General features: G+C 28.0%; 1 protein-coding gene across 2 annotated transcripts; it reads right to left on the bottom strand.

Annotated features, from left to right (window-relative positions):
• Positions 1-504: 504 nt before the first annotated feature.
• On the bottom strand, positions 505-25,292 carry LOC107456507 (putative methylmalonate-semialdehyde/malonate-semialdehyde dehydrogenase [acylating], mitochondrial). Of its 2 annotated transcripts, none has more exons than XM_043048414.3 (16): positions 25,136-25,292; positions 24,731-24,856; positions 24,379-24,420; positions 23,013-23,087; positions 21,660-21,821; positions 17,410-17,488; positions 16,072-16,226; positions 14,147-14,294; positions 12,097-12,161; positions 10,535-10,591; positions 10,404-10,463; positions 9,127-9,256; positions 7,531-7,712; positions 4,840-5,019; positions 3,444-3,542; positions 505-699 (listed from the first exon to the last, which is right to left on the bottom strand). In XM_043048414.3, the coding sequence occupies exons 2-16, from the start codon at positions 24,779-24,781 to the stop codon at positions 598-600; spliced, it is 1,587 nt and encodes a 528-aa protein (XP_042904348.1). In that variant the 5' UTR covers positions 24,782-24,856; positions 25,136-25,292; the 3' UTR covers positions 505-597. The 2 variants fall into 2 exon arrangements, with proteins under 2 accessions (XP_042904348.1, XP_042904349.1); XM_043048415.3 differs by lacking the exon at positions 25,136-25,292 and adding an exon at positions 25,011-25,055.
• Positions 25,293-25,836: the final 544 nt, after the last annotated feature.

Raw genomic sequence — 25,836 nt, 5'->3', positions numbered from 1 at the left:
TTTTGTTAAAAAAAAATATTATAAAATTAAAAAATATTATATTACTGCTTTGTTTACATTGCGAAACTTTTGTTCAGCTAGAACGAAAGGTAAATTTAATTTAGAAATTTTAAGAGCATGATATGCCTCACAAATTGTTGAATTTTCGTTGCAGTTTAAAAGTATTATTCTTTATCAATATCTTAGCTTCTAATTTAAATTACATTGATTTTATTGTAACCTACTATACTTGTACACTTTTTGCAAACTTGTATTATGCAACTTCGTGATAAAATAAATTTTATGTATCACAAATGTGCTCTAATTTTCTTTTACTGGTAACATTAATTATAATAACACTTTTTAACATTATAGAATATTTTTTTCTCTAAGAAATGATAAAATCTTTTTCAAACTTCCAAAAATACTTAAAAGTTAAGGATTTTAATATTTCAGAGCCTCAAAATTCTTGCCTGCCTTAATTTCTAAGTAACAAATATACTCATATTAGTGAGCTCAAAAATATCAGAAAATAAAAAATATTTATTTGCATTTTAACAATGACGTAACAAGAAATATAGGGAAGACAGTCATTTAATTATTCTCAAACGTTTCATTTCATTTCATGACTGGCATAGAAGTAGCTGCTCTGGAATGTGAAGCATCTTGCTCACGCCATAACTGAGTCACTGTTTTGAGCTGTGTGTAAAAATTGATACCCTAAAAAGGAAAGCAGATTCAAATATAAACATACATTATTCAAAATCATTGATAGAATAGAAAAAATATTTTAATTCATAACTATATATACTGGCAGGAAAAAAATAGCAATAATGATAGATAATTTTGAATGATGATATTTTTGATAGATAAAATGATAGATAATTTTGAATGATGATAATTTTGATAGATAAAAATGATAGATAATTTTGAATGATGATAATTTTGATAGATAAAATGATAGATAATTTTGAATGATGATAATTTTGATAGATAAAAATGATAGATAATTTTGAAGCAAAAATCAACACAACAAGGCTTAAAAGGTCTCTCTCCACCTGAGCGAACTCAACTGCTGAAGGATCACAATTCTTAATATATTTTTAATTCTCATAAATTCATTTTCTCAAATAATTTGGTGACAGATATTCACTTTATTTAGCATTATCTTTTGATACATGAGAAATACAAGGCCGAATCAGAATTAAGATATATGAAGCAAGCAGCATTACGGATTCTCTGTTCATTTTTTTTTTCTGACAAAATTACACCAATATAATACTGTAATAAACGGTTTTTGGAAAGTAGTTAAATAGTAAATAGTTGTCTGCTTTTAGATTTTTGATATGTTTGATTTTGTGCAATTTACGGCAAAAGAATTTCCTAGCATCGTCCAAATCAGTTCATCAGTTTGAATTGCAATTAAATTAAATTTTAAAAAAATCTTAAAACTGGCAAATGCATAATTTTAACTGTCTGACTCAAAATCAACATCACAATCATTTTATTGCTTTAAAATTATGAGGAAAAATTTTAAGTTCTAAAAATTATCAAGTGCTACCCATGTATGATACATAAATTAAACATTAACTTTTGGGTAATTGGTAAAGTAAATACGCTTTATACATAAATTTTACGTAATAATTACGAAATAATATTACCTTTGAGATATCTAGTAAAAAAGCTTCGGTATATTTTACGTAATATTAACGAAATAATATAACCTTTGAGACATTTAGTAAAAAAGCTTCGGTATATTTTACGTAATATTAACGAAATGATATTACCATTGAGACATCTAGTAAAAAACTTCGGTATATTTTACGTAATATTAACGAAATTGATTTTACCAACTACCCTTCTAGTAAAAAAAGCTTCGGTATATTTTACGTAATATTAACAAAATGATATTACCTTTGAGATATCTAGTAAAAAAGCTTCGGTATATTTTACATAATATTAATGAAATGGATTTTACCATCTACCCTTCTAGTAAAAAAAGCTTTGGTATATTTTACGTAATATTAACAAAATGGATTTTACCAACTACCCTTCTAGTAAAAAAAGCTTCGGTATATTTTACGTAAGATTAACGAAATGGATTTTACCAACTACACTTCTAGTAAAAAAAGTTTCGGTATATTTTACATAATATTAACGAAATGAATTTTACCATCTACCCTTCTAGTAAAAAAAGCTTCGTTATATTTTACGTAATATTAATGAAATGGATTTTACCAAGATTGCTGTAAGATTGCTTTCATATAGTTTACGAAAGATTGACGATATTTACTACTTAGATTTAGTAAAAATGATTCTGTGTATTTAGCGTATTATTGACAAATCAAATTTACTATTTAAAGTTCGGTAAACTTCGGTTCGAATTTATTGACGCAAATTTTATGTTTATGGATAATCGTTTTTTGCTATGATTTGGTGTTTCAACTTATGTAAATTTTGACATCTTGTTCACGCAAATACTATGTAAAAATAACGTACTCATTCTTAACAAGCAAAAAATAGCTGGTAAAATAATCATAAAGGAAATAAATTTGTTTACGTAAAATTTCATGTAAATTCTATGTTTTTTGGGTAACCATTTTTTGCTATAATTTGACGATTTAGTTTTAAGTAAATTTTACGAATGCTTAGCGAAATTTAAAGGTGAAATATATTCATTTTTGATGCAAAATTTATGGTTCTCTGCCACCCGGGTATTTTTCCTAAGCTAATAAATCAACCCCTCTATTTTCTATCCTTTTTGTAAAAAGTATTCTGCAGTTGCATAATAATCTATCATCAAAAGTATGCTAAATACAAAAAAAAAAAAAAAACGAAAACTATACATGTAATTTAAAATCAAAGATGGAGGAAGTAAGGGCTCCCTTAATTCTGTTCTGTTGTTTGTTCGGAACAACATTGCTTCTGTTTGGTAGGTAACCCCCTCTTTGCAAACAATGATTGCCTTGCTTACATTTAGTAAATACTTGTCAATGAAGATAAATCAAGAAAAAAGTAATCATTTTAATGTTATTTTAAAATCTAATTTATCACATCCAAAAATTGTTACAATTTAATCAATTCAATTCTAAAAAATCCTCCTAAAATTTAAAACCTACAGCCATAAATATTTGTAAAAGTCAGAGATGTTCTTATTTATCACTTATGTGTTTATACTTTATCATTTTGTAATAATACAATCAACGAAATTATTTATAGTAGTTAATATAGCTCAAAATTAATACTGTTTCATAGTGTAACTTTAAGTAATTTCAAATGCACAATACAGTTTTTTAATACGTCAAAATCCGTTTTGCGATTCCAAGGATGCTATTTTTTAATTTTGCGATAATTTATTGATATAATTTAACTATTAGATTTATTAACAAAAAAAATCACTCATTATTTCAAATGTTTGAGATTAATGGCAGCAGAGACTTTAAATATAAAGTGAGCATTCATACCGCTTTTCCATAAAAGTTGGCATCTCCTAGAAAAGAGCCTCTCGATCCAGTGAAAGAGAACATCGGCAATGGCACGGGAATTGGAACATTAACACCAACCTTCAAATATAAATTTATGATGCTAAACGGATTGTTTCAAGTAAAATAAAAACAGTACAAAATAGGAAGAATAATAAAAAATATATTTTAAAAAAGTGATGACACTATTTACAAAAAGCACAAAATCAAAAATATAATAACAGTACAGATATCAAACAGGTGGATATATTTTAAAAACAATGTTTGCACTCATCACTATATGCATGAAGCTAAAAGTTAACCCCTCAATGATCGGTTAATTTTCAAGAAAACGATCATAAAAGTGCCTATTCTTTTTATACACGTATTTGATTAGTGCTGACATCTAGTTTAAAATAAACGAACTATCTACAATTACCTTAAAAATATCCTTGTACTGCCATCTGGTGTGTAAAATGAGAAATAAAATATTTTTCAGGAAAAAGAAATGAATTAGTTTTACTCTTATTGGCGCTTTACTGCTGAACGCTCCAGTCCGAGAAAATCACGGGAGCGAGAAATAGAGGGCGAAACCTCAACCCCTCATTTTCATGGGAGCGAGAAGGAAGGGTTTAAATTCTACATCATTAAACAAATCTCTTTAACAGTAATTCATATCAGTATATTAATGTAATTTGCACCAAAAAATAACAATTGTAAAATGTTTAATGAGATCGGACACCGATTTAAAGAACTTTATTTTAAAATGTAACATAGAAATATGTTTTCTTATAATAATAACAATCCTATTAAACTCTTATTTTTTTTAAAAAAATTTATGTAAGAATAACAGTATAAATACCTTTAAATTCAGGATACAAAATTATTTATAAGAAAACAATACCTTTATGCCTTACATCAATTTTATGCTGATGACAACCAAATCAATATGATAATTAAATTGGGAAAACTGGATCATACCACGTGGTTTTACAAACAATAAAAATGCACCAAAAACAATGGAAAACTGCGACACCGTCATTAGATTTTTATAAATAGTTAGAAACATGAAAAGTGTTCCAGAATTTTGAAATACCCTGTATGTTCTTCGAGCCCTTCTTTTTCACAAAATATGTATTTACAACTGTCAAAATTTGCATAGGGATGCTCATGGCTCAAACATTATGATCCTTTCAACTGTTGATGCAAACACAGAGTTGACAGATGTGCCAATATAAAAACAATGCTACATAGTCAAGGTAATGCAATTAATCTGAGTCTAATGCAATTTTGTGAATTAAATAAGGAAATACATTAGGTCATGCTTTTGATTATACTTAAAAACGTATTTAGATTATGTTTAGAAATATGAATATTAATAATCAAGATAATTGTATACCTGACCAACATCAATGTCAAGAGTGAATTTCCTTGCAGTGGCACCATTGGTTGTAAAGATTGCAGTACCATTCCCATAAGGATTAGAATTGATTAGACTGATGGCATCATCAATGGTATCAGTGGAGAGTATAACTAAAACAGGACCAAATATTTCTTCCTTGTAACAAGTCATGTTAGGCTGAAAATATAAAAAAAGATCAACTTTTATCATTTTTGTAATAATGAAATAATGGGATGTTATTTTTAAGCAGCATCAATCCAAAGTGTTATGCATTAACAGAGATAATTACGAAATGAAACATTTGATAGTAAAACATAAATTATATAATTTTCCAAAAAATTAAATAAATTTCTGTTTATTTAACTTGTACAAAAATTAACAATCAAAGTTTGTAAAAGTATTTAACCTAATGGTTTTAATTTAACTACAGGCAAAGTTTTTTAACATTTTTGAAATTAAAATCCGGTGACAAAAGAATTATTAACTCAAACGAACTGAAATTTCAACCATACCAAATTTTATGGAAATTTTCTTAAGCATAGTTTTAAAAAACATGTAAAATGTCACTAAAGATTATGTTATATGTGTAGCAAAGTTAAGAGAAGAGCTTGGGCATTTCACATTTTCATTTCATTATGTTCATGCGAAAGTGCTTGCAGTTGAGTTCATTTTTCCAATTACTAAATTCTATAAGTGCAACAAAATTCTCTTTTTATCAAAGCACCATCCATTCCTTCCCTATCATTGACAATATTTTTAATTCTGTTAAATTTCAGCACCATCTATTTATGCGACAATGCCACACCTAAAAAAACTCACATGTTTTGGAGCCATACTATTGAAATTTCAGTTCTTTTATATCAGGGACTTTTCTGTTATAGGATTTTAATTTCACAAATTTGAAAAAAAAATTCAATGATTACTAAACAAATAAATAAGTTTGTAAAAGTCTACTAATCAAAACGAGAAATGAGTAACAGAGTTAAGGGTAGTTAAAAAAAATTGGAAATTAGAACTTTAATATAGTTTTTGCTGCAGCGATAGATTGTCAATTAACAGAGAGGTAAATAAAAAGTTCATATATAACATGAGACATTCTCCTTTGTTAGGAAAATTTAATTTGTTGTGGACTCCTAAAAAAAAGTCACAACCCTTGAAATTTTTTTTTCGAAATGGAAAATAAATTTTTTAGGAAAAATCACAATGAAAAACTACTGTAAACCAATTCTTTCTTTATTTAATGCATAATAATTTTTTTCTTATTTTTAAAAATAAAATTATCATTGTTGTACTTAGACTTATAGTCAACTATCATTACATAGATTTTTAATAGTAGTTATTTTCATGTTTCATGACTCATATTTTAGAATATATTTTTCTACTTTTTAGAACATATTTAGTTCTGAACTTGTTATCTCGATTTTGTAGCGTCCCTCCAACTTTGAGATATAGAGAATATACTGTGTCTATATATATAGATATATATTGGGTTGGAGGGAAAGTTCTGTCGTCAATCAATAGTGATGTTTTGCAATCCATGTTGGAAAATAATCCACATTTAACAAGTCGAGAAATTGCAGAAGAGTTTGGCATTCATCATACAACTGTTGGAGATCACATTAAATCTCTTGGGTTTGTGTTAAAGCAAAGTGTTTGGGTTCCACATGAAATAACTGAAAAGAATTTATCTGATCGTGTAACAATGTGTTCATCACATCTGATTAGAGGGAGCCGTTTTTGGACAGGCTGGTTGCTGGAGATGAAAAGTGAAATCTTTACGAGAATATTAAGAGAAAAAAATCCTACTGCAAACCAGGAACATCGTCAGCAACAGTTCCAAAACCAAGTATCCATCAGCGAAAAGTACTGCTTTGTTTGTGGTGGGACAGGAAAGGTCCAGAGTACTACGAGTTGCAGAAACAGGGAAAAACCATCAACGCGGTTCTGTACTGCAATCAGCTAGATAAATTAAAAGCAGCTATCAAAGAAAAAAGGCCAACATTAGCGTCCAGAAAAGGAATAGTGTTCCACCACGATAATACTCGCCCGCATACTGCAATGGTGACACTTCAAAAACTGAATGCGTTAGGATGGGAAATCCTTAGTCACCCACCGTATTCACCTGACATTACACCATCAGATTGTTATCTGTTCAGATCTCTGCAAAATTATCTAACGGGTAAAAAATTCAAGTCTTTTGTAAGTGTTTCTAAGGCAGTTGCTGACTATTTCAATTCTAAGGACGAGAACTTCTACAAAACAGGAATTCACAGGTTACCTGAAAGATGGCAACAGGTTGTAACAAATAACGAAGCATATAAAATTGATTAATATTAAACGCATATTTTTATAAATGAATTCAAATATTTTCCTTAAAATACGACAGAACTTTCCCTCCAACCCGATATATAGATGGATATTGAAAAAAAAGTTTTCATAACAGCACCTATAGATTCATTATGTTTCATTTATGTTTGACTACACATGTTGGTGGTTTAAGCTTTTTCCAAAACAAAGTAGATTATTCAGAAATTAGTTTTAATGTCTCCTGACTTCTCTAACTATTAAGTTAAGTTGAATGCAGGGTTTATTGATACAAGACTCAGAACCATTTATAATTATCTAAATATAAGTGACATCATGTATTCTAGCCAGTCTAACAGAATTTCAAAATTAAAATGCATTCACCTTCACATCAGTAAGTATGGTGGGTCCAACAAAATTGCCCTTTTCGTATCCCGGCACTTTGACGGAGCGTCCATCCAATATCAGCTTGGCACCTTCTTTAACACCAGATTCAACAAGAGTTGAAATTCTTTGCTTTGCTTGAGGCGATATGACAGGTCCAAGATCGGTATTGGGTTCATGACCTACAAACATAATTTAACAAATTAAACAGGCGTACTTTTAAATCAACATGTAGCAAAGTAAATTACAGAATAAATAGGGAATCAAATAATGATAAATTGATTTTCAAGAAAACAGTACCTTAAAATTTTACATTATGATTTCAGCTTGAATATTTAGCAGATAATCTCTAATAATAATATTTACCCTTTAATATATTCAATTATGATACATAATAAATGGTCATTTATTAATGTTTGTTATTTAAAGCAAATGTAAACTTGAAAGTTTGAGTCAAATAAAATTAAGACTTTTATTGTCAAAAAAAAATATGCAAAAAGAAATTGGTTAACAAGAAAAACACAGTTTCTGACAAATAAAATATGGCTACAACGAAAAAAATCTAAAGCATTTTATATATTTGTTGTTTGGTCGGTACTTTATTTATGTCATACTAGAGCTGCACAATGGGCTATTGGTGACGGTTTGGGAAACTCCCTGGGGATGATCCAAAGACATGCCACCGCAATTTTGATCCTCTGCAATGGGGATGGCTCCCTAGCTTTGGGAGCCCGACAATCTGTGAAGCGAATTTGAGCACTTCAAAGTAGAACAGTTTAACGAGGACTGAAACTGAGCAACCTCTGCCCCTATAGACACTGATTCAAGTAGTCAACCACCTGCCTGCTGACCACAGCCAATGATGCTTTACTTCAGTGTTCTACTGGGAACTATTATTGCTACCTACTATTTGTCTGTTACTGTGTCTTTTTTTTTCGTCAGCGACATCAAAAATTTAAAGAAAAAATTTTAAGATTCAAATTAAAACATTTATTATCTACAGTCTAACTGCTTTCAGGTAAAATAGAAAAAATATCTTTTTAGTTATCAAAAAATTTAAAAACTGCTATATGAGACAATTGAGGATACATTCTAGTTTAAAAAGTTTTTTGTTTTCAAACAAAAAAATTACAAAACAAAAAACTTATTATTTTTTTAAGTGGCACAAAAAATAAGTATAACGCCTATATACGAGTAACTTTTAAAGCACTTTTAATCCTAAGAGTAGTTTTAAAAGTGTGGATTAACTCCTATTTGTAGTCAAAAATTAACAAATCTCTAGTTACATATGGATTGCAATTGATAAATTTTTTTAAAAAATTAATGGACAAACCAAAAATTTTTAAAATCAGCTTCAATAATTATTTCAAAGATAATTACAATAAACCTTTAAAAAATAAAATACTTCAAAAAGCAACAAAATCATATATTAAGCCTAATTAGAAACTTAATAACTGTAAAAATTCATAATTTTTTTTTTTTAAAGTTAAAAATAACAAAAACTGAGTAAATATCCTTATTGTTGCATTTGAGTATAGCTTTGTAAAGTTTACACTATCTATTACAATAAAACCAAAGTGGAAAACCATTAATTACCCGCATTGACTTTTAAAGTTTTGGCACGTTCTACGAGTTCGGGTATCCATTTTTGAGATTCTCCTACAAACACAGCAGTTGAGAGGGCCATGCATCTTTGACCTGCAGCACCAAATGCGGCTCCAACAAGCTGAGAAAAAAAAAGATAAAATACATAAAATACCAAGTCTAAACAAATAAATACCAGATTAATAGTTAATAAAATAGTAAACTTAAAGATCACTCGATCAAATTTAGTAAACATTGAGGACTTGAGTATTCAAGTATTAAGTTAAGTAAAAAATAAATGCTGCATTAAGTTCATAAAATATTAAGCTTATCAAAAATTAAATATCATAAAGAACATAAGTTAAAAAAAACAAGAATAAATACTGGGTGAAATTTTAAATATTTCAATCTGAGCAAAAATGAAACAAAAGTTAAATTCATAATATAGTTCAAAAAAGAGGAAAAATAAAGACTCTAACCTATAAGTTCTAACCATTCAAAACATTTAAAGTAGTAGTTGAATAACCATTAATAAGCAAATGCTATAAAATTTTTATTAAAACTTTAAAATGAAACACTTGCCGATCAGTTCTTTTATATAATATGCAAGTAAAATGTCTGGGCAGTAAATATCATATTAAACCAAATGTTAAAGCATAAATTTTGCTACCTCTTTATATGTAAGGAAAAAAGCAAAAGAAGTAATCAAGTCTGTAGTTTTAATTCATTTAACATCAAACTAAGCAAAAAATACACTAACATTATTTTGAATTTATAAAAAGTAAAAGTACAAGAGATTTTTTAATGAAGTTTAGTAGAAATTAATACAAAATTAAAACAATAAAGGAATGAACATAAATACCAGACTAAATACAAAAATTGTTAGGCCATATAAATAAGTATTTGATATAAAATTTTAAAAAAACAAAACGCTTTGAAATTAATAAATAAAATACAACATTAAATTCATGAAATATTTATAACGAAATGAAAAGGGTTTAACAGAACGATAAAAAAAACCTTTTATGAGGAAATAAACTCATAAGGAAAATGATAAATAATCTCTTAATGATAAAATTAAATCTTATTTATAATAAATTATCTCTTAATCCATATTGACCTAATGATAATGATAAAATAAACTCCTAATGATAATGATAAATAATCTTTTATTGATAATATAAGTTGTAAATGATTACAAGAAATAATGATAAAATAAACTCCTAATTATAATGGTAAATAATCTCATGACAATAAACTATTCTTTTAATATTAAAATAAACTCTTACTTGATTCAAGGTATGTTCTTTATTTGCATCAGGCATGATAACTCCGTGATTTTTGGCACCCTAGAAACATAAAAATCATTTTAAGCTTCCAGAAATAAAATTCATTTAAATAAAAAAGAAATTATAATTACCATATTACTCTGAACTCGTTTACCATTCATAGATCCTCTTTCATAAATATACTTTCCCTGAAGAAAAAAAAAATCAACAATGTTGTATGCGCAAGACAAAGCATAAAAACAAATTGTTAGTTTTAAATAACATTAGAATTAAAATGTTTAATTAGATAAAAACAGTTTAACTAGTTTTGATGGAATATTCACAAAGTAAATGCATAGTCAAAAATAAAAATAAAATAAAATAGTTTTGCATTTCATGAGCAAAGTTTGGGACATAAATATACTAAATATTCATACATAAATATTAATACTTTATGGAAATTAAATATTCCTACTTAAATATTGAAAACCAAAAACTTTTGATTTTTTCTTTACATATAAAATTAAACTCAAAGGTGCGACATTCCATGGAGGGCCATGGCCTAATGAGCCCTTCTCAGTTTTCTTGACTTGGGGCTCTGAGGAGCAGATGTTCCGGTTGGGTGGTCAGCCGAACGTGGTGCGTAGTCCACAAGCATGCTTGGTACTCATTTCACCAACCCACTGAAGGGATGAAAGGTTAACCTTGCCTGGTCCAAGAATAGAACCCTGGACCTGTGATATGAGAGCACAAAGCGCTACCACTCTGCCATTGAGCGTCTTTTTTCAAATATATTTACCATTAATTATAAGAAATAAATAAAAGGGAAATTCATTTTCAAACATTTTCTTAACTAAAAAAAAAATTCCAGAATGAAATTTTATTACAAACACTACATTTTTATTTAAAACTTTAACCCATAAACTTAACAGATATTATTTATAACACAAATAGGTGCTAAAGTAATTTTTTTCTTCATTATGACTTAAACTTAGGCTACTTTCTTAATGCATATATAATGCATATAAACATATCCATAAAATATTTTCAAAAAATACTTTTCACTAAGCACATTAAATTCACAAATTGTAATTATATTTAAAATTAATTAACTCATCAAGCAAAAGTAGTTTACAATATTCTACTTGATGATATTATTTTTAAGAAATACTTTATTATGACTGATAGTTGCATGAATATTATAAACTAATAGATGCTAACACATAATTCTGAATGTAATAAAGTACTGTCCAGAAAAAAAAAGTTGACTAACATTAGACTAAGAAACGATTGGGCAATTCAATGTGAAGAACTTTTTTTTTTTTTTTTTTACATTTTTTGGCATAAAAATGGTTTTTAATAAAAAATCCGACTTTTTTTATGTTTACGATTTTTTTTAAAAAAGGAAATCATTATTTTTGCCAACCTAAAGTATTATTGAGAATAAGGTATTATGGAGAATTTAAAAGTAAACAATTCAAATTTTTATAAGTTTAAATATTGATAACTGAATATATTTTCAATTTCCTCCAATTATATTTCAAATGAATGAAGTCCCAATGAATGGATGGATAAATATAAGATCTTCCAACATTAGTCTAAAGAAACAGAGATCATTAAGTTTCACTAAAATTTTGAGGGAAAAGTTAAACAGCAAAACATAGAAATTAAAATACTTCACAAAGATTTAAAATAAGAAATATGTATGACTTACTGCTCTATCTGATCCCACAAATGAAATCGCTCTTATGTCAGGATTATCACAGATAAATGTAACAGCTGAAAAAGAAAAACAAATACAGTTTTTATGTCATATAAATATATTAGATCCGCACAAAATAACGTTTAATTTTTGTAAAACATATGTTTGACATACATAAAAAAACTCTTAAAATGAATTTACGATTAAGTTTAAACTTAAAATATTTTTCAGTTTATAGTAAAAGAATCCTAATATCAACACAAATATGAAATAAGATTTTCTGAAGCAAAGCAGCCGTAGAAATTAGAAAATTTAGACACTGGTCTGTGAACCAGTGACTAAAAGATATTACTAGTCCGTACACATTTTCACAGATACATTAATATGTCTCTTTAATATTATGTGATAAAGGAGTTATGAGAATCTTACTACAGTACAGAACCCGTTGTCCGGAAATCAGAAAACCGGGAAACCAAAAAACTGGAATGAAATTCGATAAATTTTCCAACCATTTTTTTTAAAAAGAATGTGTTTTTCCTCATAAGATTTTAGGATTTTTCTTTCTTTTTTGAAAGATCATTAACATCATTTGGCAATAATCATTAGTGTATTACTTCATCGTTTTTTCTTCTTTTTAAGATTATTTCCAAATATTTTTTTTTTTTTTTAGTTGGGTTTAACAAAAAAAAAAATGGAAAAAATTCAGAAAACCGGAAAAATCAGTAATCCGGAATAGCGATGGTCCCGATCATTCCGGATAATCGGTTCCCTACATCACCAACTGTCGACAGATAAAAATAAAAAAAGGTTACAATTGTAAGTGGATACTTATTTTCAGCAACAGTCAAAAGGCCTTATTGGCTATTAATTCATTCCAAATTAAATCAAAAAATGCTATGGAATGTAGAACTCTTTTAAGAGAACTGGTAACCAGGAATATGATTGTTCTTATCTCGGTGCCAGGACACATGAGAATTGAAGGTAACAAAAGAGCTGATGAACTTGTAACGCCTCTTTCAATCTAATAGGAATGGAACCCTTCTGTGGCATCAACATGAATAGTGCGAGGGAGGTATCCTTAAATGAGATGAAAAAGGTTTGGCACAATTCTCTTGGACATGAACATGCTAAAAGTATGATTACCAGTTCATCTGCAAGAATCGCTTCTGAAATCCTTAGGTTCCCAAGAATGAAGATACAGACAATTGTGGACAATATCATTTTCAGAAAACACCTTCATAGAATGAGAACCAATATGCAGGAAATGTTACAAGGATGTGGAATCAGCGTATCATATTTTATATGAGTGTGATGTCCTTACCGGATTTACTACTTTTGACACTATCCACCCGAAAAAAAGCTGCATCTCAGCTCTATTAAGGAACTGTCAGGCTTTATAAACAAAGTAAGCAACCCAAGAAAATGGAACTAGGAAGAATTGGGTTTAGAGCATTTGGCACAAAATGCTACTAAAGCAGAGGTGCCTCACATCAGACAAAACCGAACAAGAAGAAACCAAATCGAAAATAAATTTAAGGTAGAGTGGAGACCAAATATAATATAAAATAAAAGACACAAATCGAAAATATGTAGCTCAGATAATAATGAATTCCTTATTTAATCTATCAATCAATAAATATTAAAATGTTATACCTGCACATATATTTATTAAGCATAATTAGCATTCTGAACAACAATCTCAATAATAAATAAGATAAAATAAAAGTTAATAATGAAGAATTTTAATGAATTTAAAAAATAAAAAAAAATAAAACATTTTTATAGATTTAGATAGATTGTCATTAAGTATGATAGATAACTTGTTGACTGAAAAAACTGTTATAATTATAACAGTATAATTAACATTCTGAACTCAAAATTTGTAATCTATATAATATTAATAACACAAAAATAATCTCAATAATAAATAATATAAAATAACAGCTGTTAATGAAGAATTTTAATGAATTAAAAAAAACGTTTTTACAGATTTAGATAGATTGTCTTTACGCATGATACTTGTTGACTGAAATAACTGTTATAATTATAACAGGGTACACACCTTCATGAGCCCCATGAATGACATTAACAGCTCCATCAGGAATACCAGACTCTTTAGCCAGCTCCATCAGGATCATGGTCGCTCCTGGAACTCTTTCAGATGGTTTCAAGACCATTGTATTTCCAGTCACAAGAGCCAATGGAAACATCTGCACCATTCAAACAACAATATATTTATAAACATGAATTCTTTCTCAACAAGACAATTTCATCGACATAATTATGCTACAAAAATGATACATTAATAATATTCCTAGCTGTTGTAAAAAGAGAGAAACCCAGTAAACTTTACAAATAATAAGAATATTATCAAATTTAAATTGTTGAACAATATATGTATATAAAGCACTTTCTCAACATTCAATAGCTGTAAATTAAAGGCTCCTTAATTTCACAAAAAAACAGCATGGTGATAGAAATAGCGTCACCAGTTACTTTTATTTCTCTGCAAGTTAGTATCCATAGATCTAAAACAGGGTCACTAGTGGCTTCAAGTTATTAGTGACTTCAAGTCATTAGTGGTGAATGTACCCCAATCCTTCATAATAAGAGTTCAATATTTTAACCCCTCTATAATAGGTATTCGCACGTGAAATATTTTGCAGTGAAACCTTGATCCATCTTTCCCTTATCTTTTGTTTTCCTGTATATATAGTCTTGTTTTAACGGTACATTAGCTATTTTTATAATGTTACCAAAGGTTGTTTAGACAGTTTTTAAAAAATTAGAAGATTCCTACATCTCCATCTAGAAATTTGATTGACATTTGAAAAAATTTAAGTTTCTGTTATGAGAAGAAAAAAACAGTCATTCCTGATGTTAATAAGGAAGAAGAAAAAGATAGTTTATAACAGTTTAGTAAAAACACCTCAAACATCACGTTTGATGTTTATGTACCAGTTGAGGAAAGTTGCTAAAACTTGAGACTAAATGGCCGTTGGAAAAATGATAGCAGAAATGATACCGATGAAGATGACAATACAGAATCATAACCAGTGCCAACATTTACAGAAGATGACAAAGCATTTGAAACAAATAGAAACATTATGTATTTACAATAATTTACAAAGACTGAGCAGAAATCTGTTACAAACATTTAAAATGTATCGTTTGCACTGTTAAGGAAAGAGTGCATTGAAATTATGACAAATTTTCTACATATTTTCAGTAAACAAATATAATTCTTTTTTTTTATTTCATAAGAAATACTTTAGCAGTAAATACATAATATTTTTAATAAAAATTATTTGTAGTAATTTTAATACAATATTTTCATGTCAATGATTTCCATATTACTTTTACTATGTAATTTATTATAGACATATTCTGTACTTCGGACGCTTTCACCATCAGCGTGTGGTGAGTCATAAGAGGAGGAAGTACATTAGTTTCTGTATTGATTTTCAAATAGATTAAAACCTTTTAAGTTAGGAAACAAAATGGAACAGTAAACTACATTGAACATAGTTCTAAAAGAAAGCATTGAGAAAATTTTAAAAAATATATTTGACAAATACGAAAAATATTAAGAATGGGGAAAATATTATAGTACATACCTATACAACTAAAAAGAACAGGAGGGGGACAGGGGGAGGATCAAGATATCAAACTGGTCTCCTCCCCAGATGGCATATTAGAGAGTTATGATAGCAAATTAAAACATGTCTAAAGTTTAATAAAAAATATAAAGACAACATTTTTTAACGGTTGCTCTATAAATTAATTTAATCCCAATTAACCCTCTGAGTATTAGTTCTGGCTTTTTCCCAATTTCAGCTACAAGCTTTCCTGAATCAGAAAACTTGTTTCTGCCTGTTATACAATAGCAAAGTAGTGTGCAGCAGGGAAATTTCTGTACAATTTTACCCAGGGGCTCAACACTTGGAAGGTAAAATATTAAATTTCATAAAAATGAAAGTTTCTTACCCAAAGCGGTATCATGGCTGGGAAATTGAAAGGGGCTATTCCAGCGGTCACTCCTAATGGGAGGCGGTAAGAGAAGGTGTCGAGATCTCTAGATATGGATGGGAGAGTCTCACCTAGCTGCAAGGAAGTGACAGAGCAGGCATGCTCAACAACCTCTGAAAAACAAAGAATCACATGCTGTCAACATGTTTTCTCATAATACAAAAGGCTTATAGTGATGCACAGTGTACATAAAAAACGAAAAAACCCTGCATAACTTTTGATCTAATGATTACATTATCACATACTAGTACTCAATCTCAATGGTTTCAAAGACCTTACGTTAAACATAATAACTGTTTAGAGCAGACCATATTTTAGGTTACAAAAACAGACAGAAAAACTTACTTTCTCTGATTAAACATTTTTTCTGATTAAAAGTCATGACCTTTCAAATGTGGGATAAAATAAGGTCCCAATAGTTTATTCAGGAAAGTGGTAAAAAGTTTGGACCCCTTAATGTTAATTTACTATACATAATTTTGAAAAATGTAATTTTAAATTGAAAATACAAAATTTGAACAAAATCGCTTCAATAGTTTATGTGAAATCAAATTTTAAATAAACTCCGTTTTTAAAAAAACAAACGAAGATTATTGAGTCTCATATTGGAAAAATACAATTATTAGACCATAAGTTATTCAGGGTGCTTTGTTTATTTATTTTATGCACTGCACATTGTTTCAACAAATATGATTTTGCGCCAAATTTCTTTCTCACTGATTGTTTTTCTGTTGAAATGCCTATCGTAAAATTTTAAGTTAATTTATATGAAATTATTTACCTCTGTCTTACATTAAATCTTTTTTTTCTTAATGTTTTAAGAAAATTATAATGAAAGAGCATTATTCTAGACAAAACAGCACAGTTTAAAAAAAAAGAAGTATTAAAGCTCAACTCACTCTATTGGAGTAGGTAGAATAGTATGTAATAAGTTTTGTATTTCAAAATATATCTCATAAAAATATTTTAAAAACTATTTATTAAATAATGATTTTAATAATATTAAATAATGATTTTAAATTTATAATTTCCAACAATTTGCAAAAAAGAAGAGAATTTTTCAGAATTTTAAAAAAAAATGTGTTGAAATGGATAAAATGGAGAGTTGAATATTTCAGAACATTTTATAGAATACCTAACATAATGGGAACCTTTAATACTTTCACGCATTTTAAGAAATGCTAACATAAAAAATCACTTTTAAAACATAAATAAAAGGTAAGGATTTATTTGTAGTTGTAAAAATAGGACAGTGAAATTAGGATGTGAAAAAAAAAGGAAATAAAGTCCAATTACGTAATCCCCTGTGGACATCTCCTGCAGCATCAGCTAAAGTTTTCCCTTGCTCTAGGGTGATACTTTGTTTTAATCTCTCCTGCAAAGAAACACATCATAACTATACATTATACATTAAGCATTATATATTAAACATTGCATACATACTAAACTGTGCTAATATTTAATATTAAAAAAAATCAAAGTTTTAACATTTATAAATCATCACAAAAAAGGACCATGTCTTTTTGACTGTAATAGTCAAAAGGGCATGACTGTAATAGTCAATAAAAAAATAATAAAAAGACATAAAAAAGTGCAAAATTTAAATAGATAAAAAGCAAAAACTATTTACAGAAAAAAACTGTAGAAACAATCAGTATTAAGCCTATGAGAATCACATTTCTCTCTTCTAGCTGCAGAAATTTTAAGAAAACTTCAAATTCATTAGACTATTTTGAGATACTCATCCTCATCACTAGTAGGACAGCCCGAGGTGGGCCTTTGCATTCTCTATTATAACGTTTCTCTATGTCCTTCACCTTGTTACCAGTTCACTACCCTGATAGTTTTAAAATCTGCATTAATGGAGTCCAGTCAAAGAAGAAGCTTTCTCTAGCTCTGTTACGAGTTGGTTTGTGTTTGAATATCTTATGTGTTGAGATAGTTAAATTTAAATAGCAAATGTGTCCTCAAATTTCAATCTGTTTAACTTTATAAATTTTAGTACATCAATGTCCTTATAAATTTCGCTAATTTCTCTATTTGCATGCTTTCTGTATAATTTGACCTATTCAATTCTGCCAAAAATAGTTCAATTTTTCTCCCACAGATGGCAATAATAGCCTTTTCTTACTTGGATAGAGTTCAAGTTTAAGATGCATAAGTCAAGACTGGGCATATAATAGTTTAATTAGTTGAATAGCAACTTTTTATCTCTTTTCATGTATGTTGATCTAAAAAACTATAAGCCTCTGCTCATTGATTTTTATTTTTCTATGTTGTTATCAATGCTAACTACAGAATTCAGATAGCAGAAAATCAGTACGGTTTCAAATCTATATGCATCAATTTCAAAGTATAGTTGTATTAAGCTATCTTTAGCCAAATATTTTGTATTCTGAGGTACTAAATGTTGCATTTTCGGAAATTGAAACATTGCCAGAGCTGACAACATTTAAAAAAAATCAATTATAAAGCTTTTTGTGTTACTTGAGTGACCAAAAAGAAGTAAAACTTAGGGAAATTTTTTAGTGAATTCCACTTATTTTTTAGAGCATAACTATATTAAAATTAGTATCATTTAAATAAATAAACAGAACATTTCAGTAAATTATTCATTCATATCTGAAATATTTATTTCTTTAAATAACACTTTATTTTAAGTAACAACTTCTTTATTTTTTTAAGAACTTCATAATTTCAGTTCTGTGTAACTTTAACTTTATAAATAAATCAAAGACTTCTTAAAAACCATATTTCATTTTCAAAACTAATAAAAACTCTATTAAATTACAAATAATTAAATGCATTAAGCTTGGTAAATTAACTGTTTTTATATGAAATATTTTTCTCTAAGAGAATATTTTGATGCAAAAATTTCCTTTTTCTTATACTGTTGAAGAAAATTCAAGTTATTTTAATGAGTACAGAAGAAAGTCTAATTGAAAACACTAGCCTTGTACAGACAATTTTCATTTACTAAGTCAACAGAGATTTAATCTAAATATTTTTGTTATATTTTATTTGGTATAAAAAGAGCATAATTTTAATTTCTAACTTTTAAAACAAACGCAATTAGTATAAACAAGGCTTTATAGCACAATCAGTACAGAAATTATATCTTCATAGTTGTTAACTTGGTCCCAAAAATGGAACGATATAGCCCCCTCTTAATAGAAAAATGAGATAAGATATAACGTAACAAAGTGTCATGATTGTATTCAAGAGACAAAATATTGTCATTTTCAAAAACTTCGGCTTCGTATGTAAGGCCGTACGTAAGACCAAAAGTCTAAACAAAATAAAAAATAAGATTTTAAATTATGCAGAAACTCAGCCATAAGTTAGAGCTCACTCAATCCGATGATAGTCCTAAACCTGTGCAAATGAGGAAGGTTGGGCGAGGGGGTAATCACTCCTAATCGTAAAAAATTTCCAGATTATAGAAACCCAAAGCTTAGACTGTGCAATGACAGAAAGTGTAGAGACTTGCAAGGTTCGAGATGACTGCTAGCTTCCCTGGTTTATTGAGGATTTTGCGCCTTGATGATGTGTCAGGGAGAAAGCCCTAATACAAGGGAGCCTCTGGTCGTATGAAGCGAATGCCCAAGGCAAAAGAAATACTAAAAGTAGGGAAATGGAATGTAAGGACTATGTGCAAAAATGGAAAGAATAGACAGATAACAAACATGGACAACTATATGCTTGATATTCTAGGAGTGGGTGAGGCCAGGTGGACTAAATTTAGAAATATCAAAACAGCAGATGATAAAACAATACTCTATTCAGGAAATGATGAAAAACTTGAAGGAGGAGTCTGATTGCTTGAAAGCCAGTTAACAAAAGGATAATTAAGTCAAGGCTTTTCTTAAAGTATATAAAAATGACTATTATACTTGTGTTAGCTCCAACAAATGATGCAGACGAAGAAGACAAAGAGCATTTTGATGATCAACTACAGAAAGTAACAAAGTTGCAAAACATGACCTTTTAATCATAATGTGAGATCTAAATGCTAAAGTTGAAGAAAAAAAACATATGACGATGAAAGATTGATTGAAAATGAAGCCTCAGGACAAAGAAATGAAAATGGAGAAAGATTTGTATCCTTTCGTAAATTAAATGGACATGTTATTGGTGGAACTTATTTCAAACACAAAGAAATTCATAAAGTGATATGGAAATCACCAAATTGGAAAACCAAGGACCAGATTGCTATTAATGGAATATAAAGTTTGTAAGATCCATGAGGGACGTAAAAGTGAGGGGAGGAGTAGACGTTGGAAGTTATCACTACTTAGTGATGATAAATCTGAAACTGAGACTTAATAAAATAAAAATAGAAGACCAATTGGATTTGATACCTCTAAACTAAAGAACCAAAATATTAGAGACAGATTAGTCATCAAATTCAAAAATAAATTTGCTGCCTTAGAAGGATAAAATGTTGAAATAGACACCCAAAACAAGAAAAACGTCAAACAAGAATGGCACAGAAGGAATGTCTTCACTAACACTGTGGATTAAAAGAAACAGAACAGAAAATCAAACATGTGCTAGATAGTACCAAGTCAGACCGATTGGTACAACAATATAAAGAAAAATACGGAGTCACAGATAAAAATGTGATTTGCCAGCAAACTTGATGATCTGCAATCCAAAAAAATTTTTTTTGAAAAATATGTTATGAATGTTGTATTGAAAAACAGAACAAAACCAAGACTGTGAGAATAAATAACAAGACTAAGTGTGCAATTGCAATTGAAAGTGGCGTAATAGAAGATGTTAAAAAATTTACTTGCCTTGGTGCAATTGTTGATAGGACGGGTTTAACAGATGCTGAAATGGGAGCAAGAATTTCAAAAGTATGATTTTGCTTCAAAAAACGTTTAAAAGTTTCGAGATCGAATAATTTAATGCTAAAGACTAAAATAAACATTTTTAATTTAATGGTAAGCGGTGTACTGTTGTATAGGTCAAAAACATGGAAACTAACAATATTTCACAGTACAAAACAAAATAGTTGGCAAAATAGAGGTTTAAGAAATATTCTAAAACTATTCTGGCTTCACACTATATTAAATTCAGAACTCTTCAGTAAAACCAGGCAAGAACCAATCACCGCCAGTACAAAAAGAAAAAGATGGATTCAAAAAAAGTCATGTATTGAGAATGCCTCTTACAAGAATACCACCAGTAGCATTAAGGTGGGCACCAAAGGGCAAATGAAAAAGATACAGACTCATGCTAACATGGAGAAGAAAGGTGGAAGAAGAAAAAAGACAAACGGGATGGGCTAGCTGGTCTGAAGTGAAATCTTGCGGGGGGAAACCAAGTGAGCTGGCGCAAAAAGATAAGGGCCTTATATGCCACTAGGCACGAAGTATGATAAACACAAACTAAAATTATGCAGATATTTAAAAAATAATAGAAATTTAAATTCCATTTTTAAATAGCAAAAATTAATAATATTTATTCAAATCAAAACTATACATAAATATAGCATATACAATGAATAAAACTTTTCATCCTACAAAGTACTGGCTTACCATATTCTCTTTGATTAAATGCTGAAGGCGAAACATTGTTTGTTGACGCGTCAAAATGGATGTCTGAGACCATGACTTGAATGCTTCCTTTGCTGACAATACAGCTGCTTCCATTTCTGATGGTGTGGACTTAGGAACTCTGGTCACAACTTCATTTGTCGCCTGGCATTCAAATAAGAACATAAACATTTCTTTGATTAACTAGTACATTGGTAACAAAACATAGATATTGAATTACTTTAAAGGGAGAACAACTGAATTTTATCCGTAGTATCATTAAATAGTCCATGCTATTTCTCAGCATTCTAATCTTAATTTCTTATTCTTGTTTTAAATTTGTATTTGTCACTCATACATCTTTTCCCTCCTCTTGGTATAAAATATTTATTCAATACAGCATTCCTTTATGCCTAATCTTTAAACAATTTCATTTATTTCAAACAATTATATTATCATAACTATGCTAAGGCTATATAAGTAATAATAAACCTTAAACTTTTAAAATAAAAAATTTTTTGTGGCTATTGACATCCAATAGAAAGGCATGTGACAATACTTTACAAAGGAATTAAATCAAGTGCCCTTAGTGGTAATTATAGAAGAAACTGCAGTTACAAAAGTAATAAAATAAAGTACCTTTTGACTAAAGTTGAGTTTAATTCATTATGGTTCACATAAACCAAAAATTAAATACTTAATTTTAGGAAGAATTCAAGTACATTACTACATCAGAATTCTAGAGTAAGATAAGTTGAGAAGTAACTACTAAATTATATTCTCATTGTTTCATATTAATTTCACTTGAACAATAATATCAAAATTAGGATTACTAAGCAAACCATAGGAAATGAATTCGTATTTTTTACTTTAATAAAAAGCTTACCTATTTCAGTGAATCTATAATATTCCTTTACAAATTAAAATTTACAAAAAAAGTTACATGTAAAAAATCTTTTTTCTGAAGTAGAATAATTTTATTAATAAAATGTTACTCATTAAATTTTTAAAAAAATAATCATTATCTTTATAATCATTAGCTTATCCTTAAATACATTAAAAACAAAGCAAAGAACACAAAACATGGAAAATATAATACGTAAAAAATAAATTTTAGAAAATTTTTAAAAATATTGACTATGTTAAACAAAACAAAAAAATAATAATCACTTAAATCTTACATTAATATCAATTGGAACTCTACTACTGACTTATAGGAACAAAAAAGTACATTATTTTAGATGTGAAAATTGATTGATTCTTAATATAAAGGCATAAAAATAGATTCTTAATCTAGATATTATGAAGCACAATTTTTTTATTTACAAAGAATTTAAAAATGAAAAAAAAACTCACAGGATTATGAACATCAATCCATTCAGAAGTTTTGGAATCAACAAACTTCCCATCAATGAAAAGTTTTGTAGTTGGCTAGAAAAAAAAATTTATGAACATAAATTAATGACAGAACAAAATTAATGAACACAAATTAAACACTCTTCTAAATATAAAATTTCAGAAAACAGAAATAGTAAGACGATAAGAGTCATAGTAATGGGTTCTTTTTTTAGACAAAACGACTAACTAGTTGTCTAGATCACGAAAATGAAATAAACAAATAATAGACTTACAAATTAAATAAAAAATATTATAATGATTAGAGTTCAGTGACCATAAATATCAAAATCCACTGAAAACAATCATGTTCTCTATAAATACATTTGTTATTTTTTTTAAATCAAGTGACAAATTTTAAATTTTTTAAATCTGAACCTGAAAGTTTTTAAATTATCTACCTTTTAAAATAAAAAGCCCTCTGGGCAGCAAGGAATCCAAAGTGATTTCGAATTATTAATTAAACAAAAAAAAAATCATAAAATATTTAAAATTGTGTAATTAAGTTTTTAAATTTCTGTCGTTTTTAATCGAATATTTAGTTAACAATGTAGAGTCAGACAATTCTAAACTCCACTCTTTGATAGGTGAATTTCTCTTCAAATTTCCTGCATTGTTTTGGCACATTTATTTTTTCTGTGCTCTTGAGTACTTGAATTTTTCTATAAAAGTACAATTTATTACTCGTCCTAAAAATAAAATTTCAGAAAACAGAAACTTTTAAAAAAATTTAAAATATCTAACCCCTAAAAGTAAAGAGAGAAGTTAACAAATTATACATAAAAAAACTAACATTTGTTGAAGCTGATCATATGTTTTAAAGGAAGTGATAAAATATCAAGGTTCTAATTTTAATGGAATAATATTTTAAGAATATTTTTAATGTATAGTGTTGACTTTATTTTTTTTTTAAAAAATAGCCTACCTACTTTTTATAAAAATTAATAAAAAATGCTTTCTTTTCTTCATTCTGCTTTTAATAACTTGATTGAGTTTTAAATATTCCAGATTTTTCTTTCATTCATTTCATCCTTCAAGTTTTGGTTATATTATAAAGCCTTAAAGTAAATCAAGGGGAAGAACATATAATTTTTAAAGATTAAAAGAGTTTTTTTTAAAAAAAGCAATTCATAAATAATAAAAAAAAACTTAGCAGTACAGGTATTAAGTAGTAAGTAGGTAGTAGTAAAAGTATTACTAAAGAATAAGAATTAAATATTGGCAATTCTAAAGGGGTTAAAAGTAATGGGTGATATATGACATGAAAATAAATTTCATTTAAATATACTAACAATGTCATGACGACAATAATAATTATAATACATACACCAGCTGCTGCTGAAAAATGCCTTGAGGTAAGTCCATATTTCTGAAATAAAAATAAATAAAATGAAAAGAGTGCAAGAAAAATCTTGTAAAAACTACTTTAAAAAAAATGAAAAATTTGATTTAATTGTATTTAATTTTTTAACAATATTAAATAATTATTTATAAATTCATTATATTTCATTTGTTAATAATTTTATTTTACTTTTACGTTTAAGTTAATGATAAATTTATGCTACAAAAGATCAAACAAGTATCTACGTAATTTTGATATTCGGTGCTTTTATTGTAGCTAAGATATCAAATGCTAATAACATACTTATAGCCGAAAATATATACAAAATACTTCTTACTAATAAATGGAATTGGCGAGAAAGAAGCATGCTTTTTAGATATCTCCCCATTTCTTGTTACTAGGTGCACAGCTAAATGACTTCTAATAAAAAAAATTAAGAGCGTTGACCTTGAAGAGCTGTTATCTAAAAAATAAAAATTCTACATTATGGAAGATAAGGCATTAATTGGGAAGATGAAGAAAAAAAAAATAGACTACAGTAGCAAGTCAAATAATCCTTTTGAATAATTAACGTTTAAAAGTATATTTAAGAGAATTAAAAAAAAAAAACAAATTACAGGTTAAGTCTTGAAAGTTTACAATGATTCGTAACTACACTATATATATATATATATATATATATATATATATATATATATATATATATATATATATAGGGTACTGATACATTTAATACACTTACGTAGTTCAATTAATTAAATTTCCTCAGACATACCACACTCCCATCATCAGGAAATGTAAACAAACTTCATCGATGACGTCTAATAAAAGATTTCGATATAGAAATCGAAACTTTAATCGAAACTATAATCGATTGTCTTTCATCGAATTAGAATATTTTTGAGAAGCCTTTTGCTGTTCATTATGCCAAATTTGATGTTATATTACAATAGTTGATGTAAATTTACTAAATTGTTTAGTACACACCTTGTATAAAGGATTTTATTCTTCTTTTGTTTTCGAGTTGTAAAAATTTCTGAAGTCAGTTTCGTATTTTAAAAATTTTTATTTTTCAAGAGCAAATCTACAAATAGTGAAGTTTTGTACTTTATCACTTAAAACTCTAATCAGTTAAAAATTACGAAAAATTCGTATGCCTTATATTTTCGAACATTATTAAATAAAATAGTAAAAAGTATTTCATAATTATTAAAAATTATTTGTGCGTTGAAATGATTTTGTTTATAATTGTGAGAGAAAAAATGTATTTTCGCTTAAAAAGTTGAGATACGGCGAAATGCACTGCCGGATTTATCTCTAGACATTTGAGGCCCAGGCCTAAGGCCCCCTATTTTTTATTAATAATTTCTTTTTCGTGTTTTTCCTTATGAATTGTCTATTAGAATAATGCGTTAACAAAGATTGAAATGAGTATAAACTCAA

The sequence above is a fragment of the Parasteatoda tepidariorum genome, chromosome 3, assembly GCF_982258835.1.
Source record: "Parasteatoda tepidariorum strain Cologne lab strain chromosome 3, Ptep-v5.0, whole genome shotgun sequence".
NCBI lineage: Eukaryota > Metazoa > Arthropoda > Arachnida > Araneae > Theridiidae > Parasteatoda > Parasteatoda tepidariorum.
This window is presented reverse-complemented; position numbering and strand designations above follow the sequence as displayed.